This window comes from Lolium rigidum, chromosome 6 (assembly GCF_022539505.1).
Source record: "Lolium rigidum isolate FL_2022 chromosome 6, APGP_CSIRO_Lrig_0.1, whole genome shotgun sequence".
Taxonomy (NCBI): domain Eukaryota; kingdom Viridiplantae; phylum Streptophyta; class Magnoliopsida; order Poales; family Poaceae; genus Lolium; species Lolium rigidum.
This window is the reverse complement of record NC_061513.1, coordinates 53,313,263-53,324,243: the sequence shown is the minus strand read 5'-3', so window position 1 is coordinate 53,324,243 and position 10,981 is coordinate 53,313,263. Positions and strand designations below refer to the sequence as shown.

Below are 10,981 nucleotides of genomic sequence, written 5' to 3'. Positions count from 1 at the left end.
TTATTTACCATATATTGCTTTTCCGTAAATTTCATGAATCTGGTGCGAGCATATGCCATAAAAAGTGCAATGATACTGTTAGGAAGTTGTATGATATATAGATGAGCTGGTCGAGCATATAGTACCTCTGTATGATAGATGAGCTGGACTTTCCATGAACTAAACCAAGTTCGATCAAAATGGATGGCTGTCTGTTCTGACTTGATCTTTCTACACATGTTCAAGAGTCCTAGGCGTTTTGCTTGACTGCTTTTCTTGCCTGTATATACATAAGTTGGTAAACCTGTTTTTTCTCTCACCGGACCAGGATCATCACCTGATTTCCCCGAAACAATTCAAAAGTATGTAAACCCAAACATGATGGCTATTTGATTGACTGGATTGTGGAAGTAAGCTTTTCTGGAGCAGAAAACAAAAGTACCACAAGCCTGGGCGGCTGGGCGGCCACTCTTTACATCATATTGATGCATTCCTTGGTGCAGGTTGCTGAAGAATATCCTTTTGTTCCCGGTACCCTGTATATCTGATAGTGAACTACATTGACCATTACCTTTCTTGCCATGAGATCTGTTAGGGTAATAGACTTGTTGTATTACCAGAGGGCCAAAGGACACAATATATAGTACATGTACAGGTTCAAATATGCAGGAAACCCCCTAACATATGGGGAAACTACAATATACAAATATATACTCTAACAGACCAGCGTCGAACAGAAGCAGCAACAAGAAAAGTACGCACAGTGGTCATATGAGCCACAGGGGCAAAGGTCTCATCATAGTCACGGCCATGCTCCTGCTGAAAGCCACGAGCCACAAGACGCGTTTTATAGCGCTCAAGAGATCCATCAGAGCGGGTCTTAATTTTATAGACCCACTTACACATGATATGACGAACACCAAAAGGGGGAGAAACAAGATCCCAGGTGCCAGTGTGCTCAAGCGCAGCGATCTCCTCAGCCATGGCAAGCTGCCATTCAGGATGACGCTCGGCATCCCGATAAGAAGTCGGATCGGAGACGACAGAGAGACCATACTGACTAGGAGAGTAACGGTCTGGAGCACGACGCTGACGAACAGGCCGTGAAGAGGGAAGCTCATCGGCGGAAGACGACTCATCAGAAGAAGAGGAAGAAGGAACAGCAGAGGAAGGGTCCGAAGCCGGAGAACGAGGAGAACTAGGGGAACTAGACGGAGGAGAGGATGGCGCCGAGGTCGAAGGGGGCGCATCAGAACTAAGAGGTCGAGGAGAAGGGACAGCGGGAGAAGGGACAGCGGGAGGGACATCAGGAAATATTAGAAAAGAGATATCATCCACCGGGTAAGTACCAGACGTGGGGCGAGGATAGAAGGGACGCGTCTCGTCAAACGCGACATCATGAGAGATGCGCATCCGGCGACCAACAGGATCCCAACAGCGATAGCCCTTATGCTCATCACTGTATCCGAGAAAAACACACTCAACAGACTGAGCGGTCAGTTTGGTGCGTTCGCGAGGAGGTAGAAGGACATAGCAAACGCAACCAAATAAACGAAAAGTCGAGTAGTCTGGAGAACTACCAGAGAGACGCTCGAGAGGAATGCCACCTTGAAGGGCAGCAGCAGGCTGAATGTTAATGGGGTAAGTCGACGTAGCGATAGCCTCAGCCCAGAAATGCGGCGGAAGAGAGGAAGCAATCATCATAGCACGGGTAGTCTCAACAATATGACGATGCTTACGCTCGGCGACACCATTTTGAGCATGCGCGCCGGGACACGAGAACTGAGCGAGGGTGCCCTGCTCAGCAAGGACACCACATAGGTGCTGGGAGATATACTCTCCTGCAGAATCAGCACGAAACACACGAATATGCGTGGAATCCTGAGTACGAACCATGGCCGCAAAGCGCTGATAAATAGAGAGCACCTCACTGTGAGAGCGCATAAAAAACAACCAGGTGTACCGTGAAAAATCATCAATAAATAAATTATAGTATCGATGGCCCCCTTTTGAAGCAAAGGGAGTCGGACCCCAAACATCTGAATGAACAAAATCAAAAGGTCGCTGAGATACAGACACACTAGTAGGATAGGAAAGTTGAATCTATTTGCCTAACCTACAATCCTGACAATTTAAAGACACATCTCTCCTGAGACAGACCCCAGAAGACCACGACGAACTAATGACGATAAACGGGAGCCACAAAGGTGACCTAGCCGATGATGCCACTGCTGAAAAGAGCCAGTGACAGAAGCATCAACCGCAGGAGAACTGGCAGAGGAAGTTTCAGTGGATGGAACACGAAGCCAGTCTAACTCCCATAGCCCCGGAGACTCAAGGCTGCGAGGGCCAGCTCCAACTAGGTCCTGTGTACGGCGGTCCTGAACAGCAAAAGAATCAGAGTCAAGAATGACGCAACAACCATAATCAGTAAGCTTACTAGCAGAAAAAAGGTTCATCTTAAGACTAGGAACATGAGAAACGTCAGGAAGAGAGAAAGAGGAAGTAGAGAGGGTGTCTCGACTGGAAACAGGAAGAGAGGTGCCACCAGTCGTGATAACACGGACAGGAGAAATAGAAGAGCGAAGAGCATAAAGAATAGAAGACGCAGAAGTAATATGAAAAGAAGCTCAAGAATCCAGATACCACGGGAATGACGTACCTGACTGTGTAGAAGGTGGTGGTCGTGCGGTGCCAGAAGAGGTAGGCACAGAACCAGCAATACCCGACGAGGAAGAGCCTGTAGCAGCAAGCAGACCACGAAGACCATGGATAATGTCCTGATCAGACAGTGCAACAACAGAAGATCTTGAAGAACCAGCCTGCATACGAGCATGGTACTGCTGACGTAAGCTGGGATCCCTCCTCCAGCAGCTAGAGACATTGTGGCCAGACTTGCCACAGTAGGCGCAGGGAGGACGAGGAGGTGTTGTCATACCACGAGGCTGCTGAGGCTGACTCTGGCCCTGGACTGAAGGAGTAGAGAGTATCGACGGTACTGGAGACCGCAACGAAGCCGACGGCACAGGAGAACCACGAGCAGACGACAGAGGAGGACCACGAGCAGCAAGTACAGAGGGAACCTCAAGAAGACCAGCACCACGAAGACGAGTCTCCTCAGCACGAAGCTCAGATAGTACATCAAAGAGCGGAACACGACCACGGGCAAGCAGCTGGGCACGGCGCGGCTCAAACTCCATGCGGAGCCGCGACAAGAACTCAAATACGCGCTGAAACTCCAGATCCGCTTGCACAGTCAGACATCAGGGACAGGTGGCACACACAGTTGTACGAAGAGAATCAAACTGACGACAAATAGCAGCAGTCTGAGTATAGAACTCATCAATAGTGGAATCACCCAGCTGAAGAGCATGCTCCTGGCGAACCACTTGTAAAGAGCATCTCCAGACGGCTGATAGCGCTGACGAAGAAAAGCCCACTGAGCAGCAGCAGTGGAAAGACCCATGAACTCAGCAGCATACTGAGGCAGAACATTAGAAGTGAGAACAACAGCAGCACGAGCATCCTCATCTATCCACTGAGTGTAGTCAGTCAAATCCAGCCGGTAAGTCGCAACAATAGTAGAATGCTCCTGGATCTTCCTGTCATACTCAGCCAGAGTAGTATCATCAGCACTCTTGGCTGCATCCTTGACCTCCTGAGTAGCATCGGGAACAAGGGCAACAGGCGTCGGTGCAAGAGGCGTCGTAGGAACAATGGGGCGCGGTGGACAGGGGACCTCGTCAGAAACCACACCCCAAAGACGAAGACCGCGTATGTGGACGCGCATAAAGGCGGCGAAATCAGGGTAATTCGCGCCATCAAAAATCACCGGGCAGCGAGGAATCGCAAGATAGCCCGACGAGGAAGACATAGCTTTTTTTTTCACGGGACGAAACAGATCAGATCACGCACGCGACAAGAACTCACGCACGCGACGAGATGTAGAGACGGACAGGGGCGGACGGGTGGCGGCGGCCGGGAGGCGGCAGCCGGGGCGGAGGCGGCCGGGCACCGGCGGGCGGCGGGCCGAGCGGGCGGCGGCGGCAGCTGCGAGGAGAGGAGAGGAGCTAACCTACAGCTCTGATACCATGTTAGGGTAATAGACTTGTTGTATTACCAGGGGGCTAAAGGCCACAATATATAGTACATGTACAGGTGCAAATATGCAGAAAACCTCTAACATATGGGAAAATTTTAATATACAAATATATACTCTAACAAGATCAATAGCCAAAGGCTTACAATTACTTGGTGTTGCTTGCATGCTCATAGCTGCGTAAGGCATTACGATCCAGCAAAGTTACTTTTATTTCTTTTTCAATTACTCTTGATTTATACTTCGCTGGGTAGCATACTATTTTTTCTCAATTATCAGTAAATATGAGGAGATATGTGCACCCTTAGGTAAAGAAAAAAAAAGATATGTGCACCCAAAGTAGAAAAATTCTGCTAGCAGTGCACTGACAATACATGCTTCAAGCATTTTGTTCAGTGTTTGTCACGTTGTCTCCACCATTCTCCAATTCATAGATAAACAGGTTTTGGACATGGAAGCTTCAGTTTTTGATTATCTTGGTTTCCATCGCATGCAAGCGTTGCATTACTTTTCTGTTCCTGGTGATAGTACCATGTAAACCGAAATATAATCAGTTTGTTATTGTATTTTGTCGAGTGATTTGCATCCGAAACCCTGAGCTTCTTCCTGAAACTTACCTATTTTTTCGAGAACCCGTAAAAGAGCTGCGCGTCATTGTATTAAGCTTTAAAAAGAGCACGATCTAGTTTATGAGATAAACCTGCAGACCCAAAATCCTTAAACATGAAGCAAAACGGCGAACCACGAACACCCGAAAGCACAGGCAAGCATACACGCCTTGCCCAACCACGGGCCAAGAGACCGCGTCACAATGATTCCTGTTAGTATCTTGACGTGATGATTGCTCTATGACCGTCAGCGACTAACCTGATCTTTTTGGACTCACTCAGATAGGATTAAGCCAGATTATTTAATACACCATGAAATTGGACCATGAGAGTATTTTGACATGGTTGACTGATTTCTGCGTTTGCAACCCGGCCATTATCTCTGCATGCGCTACTCTGTACTGTTGAGTCTGAAATATTTAGTGTTCCGTTTATCTTTCTGTCGCACTTTCTTTGCTCTTTTCGTATGTTCTTTGTATTAGCGGAGCATGGAGAGATAACTAGAGAAAAAGAGGTGCCCTCGTGGTTATTTCGCCGGCAACTATTTCGGTGGTCGGCGGCAGCAGAGCGATCCATTCGTAATGGAGGTAGTAATGTGGCGTAACCCGGATGCATTTGATGATACACTGGAGTCTGGAAACACTGGAGAATTCTATCACAGAAAACATAACAACACCGCAAGAGAATTAACTCGATAGTGAATTTATTGATGACGACTGGAGCGCCTCTTGGACTTCAAATTTTACGGTACAGTGAAGTAGATAGTTTAACATAACATATGCTTAGTTGCTTACATAGGTGTAATTCTCATTGTACACGTGAAGCAAAGCTCATTCCAATTGTAGCTTCGAATAAAACTCCACGTTAGTTGTCTGGTCTGCCAGGAGTTTGAGCGATCTCGGCACCGGCGGGACGTTGACCTCAACCAGCCCCTCAAGAGCCTGAACGATCGTTGCCATGGACGGCCTAGCGCCCTCGTCGTCCTGGATGCACCAGCAAGCGACTCTGCAGGCCCTCTCCACCTCGGCTGGGTCCACATCGCAGTCCAGCAAGGCATCCACTAGTCCTTCCAGCTCTCCTTCAGTTACCTTCATCGCGGCCAGCAACGGGAAAAAATCCACCGTGCCGTCCTGCCGCTTTATCGTGTTCCTCCTGCCCGAGATGATCTCGAACAACATCATGCCGTAACTATAAACATCTGCCTTGGTCGTGATGGCTGTGCCGGCTATCCACTCAGGTGCAAGGTATCCAATGGTTCCTCTTACCGTCGTCAGCACACGGCTGAAGTCGTGGCCCATGAGTTTTGCGAGCCCGAAGTCTGCAACTTTGGGCACAAATTTATCGCTCAGCAGTATGTTTTCAGGTTTGATGTCACAGTGGATGATGCAGTCCCTGCATTTCTCATGGAGATAGTGTAATCCTCTTGCTACTCCCAGCACGATCTGGTACCTGGTACTCCAGCTTAGCACCGGTTGATGGCTGCTTTCGAAGAGGTATTTGTCCAGTGAGGTGTTTGGCATGTACTCGTAGATGAGTAGCTTGTGCGTTCTCTCTGAACAAAAACCGAGCAGTCGAATTAGATTGACGTGGCGAATGGTGCCAAGTGTGCTCACCTCTGCACGGAACTGCTTCTCCCCTTGACGAAATCCTTCCAGCTTCTTCACAGCAACCAAGGTTCCTACAGGTAGTAACCCTTTGAACACCGAACCAAAGGCGCCTCCTCCGAGCTTATTGGAGAAATTTTTGGTCAGATTTTGGACATCCCGGTATCTGAATGCAATCAGTGAACCGTCGACATGCGCCACCTGCTTAAACCTCTTCCTCGCCAGGAAAACTGAAGCCGCAACTATTAGTGCAACACCGATAGTGGCAACGGTGATTATGATGGCTAGTTTCTTTGTGTTCTTTTTATTAGAGAACTCGGATGCAGCCAAACGAATTTGAATCGAATCACCTTTAGTACCAGTAGCAGCACTACTCAAATCTTGTAGGTTGATAAGGTCTCTGTACCAAAGTGAGCAGCTGTCTCTGAATGAATAAGCAGTGCAGTCATGGCTGCTTAGACACGCAAGCTCACAGTTCTGATTACTACTTGCCGCGACGATGTTTTGTGCATTGCTGGGTAATTCCACATCAACCATAGTGTAGAACTTATCACTCCGCGATCCGTTGCTACTTCCCTGAAGGGCAACATTTCTTCTGCAGCCTTGAGTATGATCGCCCTGTGACCACTGGCCCTGGTATTGCTCACTAAAACCACGAAGGCAGCTACAAGATGAGAATGCATTCTCGGTGCAGACACTGAAAGACCCACACAACGAGTACACATCGCACTGTGCATGGGGCTTCGACAAGGTTACTAACCAATCCTTGGCGCTCTCCGACCACATGACGACATTAATAACCCCCGTCACGTCCATGACAAATCTCGTGACGAGCCCGCCTCCCTTGACACCATACACGGCGTAGCTCTCATTTGCACCATCGATGTAGTCGAATGTGTACAACGAGTTGGGGTATCCATTGTTGGGATTCATCTCCGGCATGCCAGAAAAACTGTGGCCAGTCCAGTTGCCGCTGGTCTGGTACTGTTGGGTACTATTCCACATGAGGAAGAACTGGCTCGTGCCGTTTGGGTCTAGTATAATGGAGAACAACCCTGGTGTTGGGTCAGTGGAAGTCTTCCAGGAGACTAGACGTGTGCACCCGCCGCTGAGCTTGCCCCGGCCGAGCTTGCCGCCAGGGAGCCACGTGTTTCCGCAATGGTCAAAGCTTTGCCACAGGATGTTGGAGGTGTTAGATGCATCTGCTAGTACAAGGTTGCCAGTGTCGAGGATGACAGCAACCGTCGAAGAGGTGATGGCCGTCAAGTTGGTAGACCAGACCACCAACCCTGAATGATCGAGGAGGACCATATTACCATCTGCTGCTATGGTTAGGCTGGACGACTCGGGACTAGAGACCGGAGAGTCCCTATTTGCCACCCAGACGGATACTTGCTCTGGTAATTGGTTGTACCATATGCCGATGTACCATCGTCCTGTGTTACCTGTTGCACATCGATCATATGGAAATATCAAGGTGCGATGGAGGTAGAGAAATTCTTTTGTTGGGAGCCTCAATTTTATTTCTTTATTTATTTAGCATGCCTTAATTTCTAACCGGGTAGCGAACATCTTATTTTCTAAACTGAAAATGCCGACCATTGAATTTTTGAACTCTAGCTAGCTAGGTAGAGAATTTTCTGTTTGTAATTTGTAAGGGAGATGGCCGAAGAAAGGACAAAAGTTTCCCTTTTTTCATATCTACAAAGCCAGTAAGAAGTTTGAGAAAAAATTACAACCTCCACCTCAGACAAGCGAAAAGAAATATTGCCGTAGATGTCTAAATTTAGATGCATTTAAACTATACATCCTAATTTAGATAGATTATTTTTGGGAAAGAGGGAGTACCACACGTGCTACGTGTCTTCGTTCATCAATCAAAAGAGTTAAAAGAGCTAAGGTAGTTGGGCAGTTTTTACATGCATGCAAGAGGTTACAAGGTGGACAAAGCAAAGAGAAGAACAGACAGGAGTACATGCATGTCTTGGTTGCACGTACCTGGCTGGAAAAATCCTAGCGCGAACTGGCCACGGCTGGAAACCAGTGGCTTCTGGCTGCCGGACAAGGGCCGGTCCACGGTGAGCGTATCGGCGGCGCCGGCGTGTAAGACGGCCCCTTGCAGAGCAACCAGGCCTATGACGATGAAGAGAGCGGGAAGGAGTGCAGGGAAGAAGACGGGTGTCCCCATTCTCGGCATTGCTATCGACAGCCTCCAATAGATAAGAACAAACGTGGAAGACACAAGCTGTTATATAGATACATAAAGGTTGAGGAATAGTGGAACGAAAGCGAAAGCACTGTCGATGAAATTCGAGGAAGTCAGAGCTTAAATCAGGACACGGAATACGACTCATCGAGTCGTACGTCGCATATAGACGACGGTGGCCATGCGAGTCCCATCGCCTTCGCTCCTGCATGTTGCGTTCGCACGCTCATGCATGATTCAAGCAACGACCCTGGGTCTTCCCGTCCTCCGCCAAGAGAAGAGAGATTCCCTAATGTGCGCGTGCGGTGCCCAGTCGATATCTCCACTAGTAGCCTACTAGTACTACCGAAAAAGAAGTCCGCTAAGTTGTGCGCTAGGGGTAAGAGAGACTCCCTTCAGTTAATCAGGATCCGCGCGACGATGACCTTTGAAACGACCCGGCCCACATCACGCATGTGCATAAGTAAGAATGCTAGACCTTGACTATTCTAGATGCTTAAAGAAAATTTTGGACTATTATGGACACTTGTTGGAAGACGATTTTGAACACGGCACACCCGCTCCCATGGACGTCTAAGATTATTGCTGATTTTTTTCCTGAATCACCAACACTATTGATCAGTGCATTTTACGAATGCTAGACCTTGACTATTCTAGATGCTTAAAGAAAATTTGGACTATCATGGACACTTGGAAGACAATTTTGAACACGGCACGTACACTCGCTCCCATGGACGTCAAGATTACTGCTGATTTTTTCTTTCTGAATCACCAACACTATTGATAAGTGCATTTTGAATGTAAAATGAACTGATCACTGTGTGATAGTATTTTTCCTTATAAGTAACACACGGTGGCCCTCGTAAATGTGAGTGCATCATCTTTAATGTGTCAAACAACATGCAAAATAAATTTATAGTTTGTGCAATCTTAGAAATAAAATTAAGTGATATGTTAATGAATGTCAAATTTGAGTTGAACATTAATCACTTGTGGTTTCCCATGTGTTAATTATTTCAATCATAAATCCGTAAATTATTTCATCAAGAGAATGTATGATGATTATGTCAAGATTTATGCACTAGCCAACCAAAAGTCTGAACTGATGGAAAGGGCTTGTACAATCCACGTAGGGCATGTACAGCGCTAAGCGCTTACAAAGACACTTAAGCTAAGGAAACACCGGAAACCAATCCTAGCGTCAGACGGAAGAGTTCACGGCTTCAACGCATGGCCTCTATTTCAGCCGCTTATTGTCCCAACAACTTGATCAGATTTTTCTGCCCCTAATCAATTTACCACTAAGCGCCTGGCGCATCTCTTTGCGTCTACGCTACAAATTAGGTGCATGTTGACTAGGGTTGAACCAAGCAACTGCTGATCGGCCGTGTGACGGAAAAGAGAAAGTCAACACATGGATAGAAGAAGAGCACACATATAAATGAGTATATACGCGTACAAAGAGGGGGCAGCATCAATTTTTTAATTTTTAGGATAAATTGCGAAAGTCAGAACTCGAACTCAAGACCCTAGGCTCTCATACCATGTCAAACCGCATGCACTAGCCAACGCACCGAAAAATCCAACGTGATGAAAATGGCTAGTATAATCAACTTATACACTTTACAACAGATTAATTAAGCTCACATTATCACACTAAATCATAATGTTACTCGATAAATATTTTATCCTGCATCTTACAATATCCCTAAGGTACGTTTGAACCAACAAGCATTTTCAATTTATATACATTAATTAAAAAAATGAACAAAGCTCTTGTTGTCCCTTCGTGTAGTTTTGGTACATTTTCTAATAGTTTTGTTTGTTCCTTATGAAATTATTATCCTCAGCATTTATAGACTATGTCAACAGAATAAGGCATGCTGCCTAAATTATTGACCAATGTGTTTGTCTCGGTTTACTCTACGAAACTACTCCCTCCAATTCAAATTGAAAATCATCGCACACACCAGATATCTCGGAGCACCCACTGTCTTTGAGCTGAGCTCCCTAAGCTCCCTAAGCTGAGCTCCCTAAGAGCATGTCTAGCAGGCTTCTTACTTTTCTGCCCCGTATTTCGCGACTATTTCGTCCCGTATAAAAAAAATGCTCGTAAAAACACCGTTCCGTCTAGCAGACCCCGTATTTGATCCCGTAAATTCGTAAATTTAAAAACCCGCGAAACTTGTTCATTCATAGTTCATCGATCATACATACGGATCGACGTATCTACATACAAAATGCGCGATCATGGATCGCGACTTCTAGTCGGAGAGGTCGATGATGTACCCGTCGGCCTCCGCCTCCGCCTCCCGCAACTCCGCCTCCTTCACGGCGGCGATGGCTGCCGCCCTATCTTCCTCCTCCGCCCTCTTCCTCTCGGCGGCGTCTTTCAGGGACTCTTCAATCACCTTCTTGAAGGCGGGGTCCTCGTCCTCGTCCTCCTCCTCGCCGGAGAGCGGAGGTCTGATGACCCACAAGTATA

At 47.2% G+C, this 10,981-nt stretch overlaps 1 protein-coding gene across 1 annotated transcript; it reads right to left on the bottom strand.

Annotated features, from left to right (window-relative positions):
• Positions 1-5,492: 5,492 nt before the first annotated feature.
• Positions 5,493-8,478, bottom strand: LOC124662610 (G-type lectin S-receptor-like serine/threonine-protein kinase At2g19130). Its single transcript, XM_047200425.1, has 2 exons — positions 8,289-8,478; positions 5,493-7,735 (listed from the first exon to the last, which is right to left on the bottom strand). The coding sequence occupies exons 1-2, from the start codon at positions 8,476-8,478 to the stop codon at positions 5,517-5,519; spliced, it is 2,409 nt and encodes an 802-aa protein (XP_047056381.1). The 3' UTR covers positions 5,493-5,516.
• Between the last annotated feature and the right edge of the window lie 2,503 nt (positions 8,479-10,981).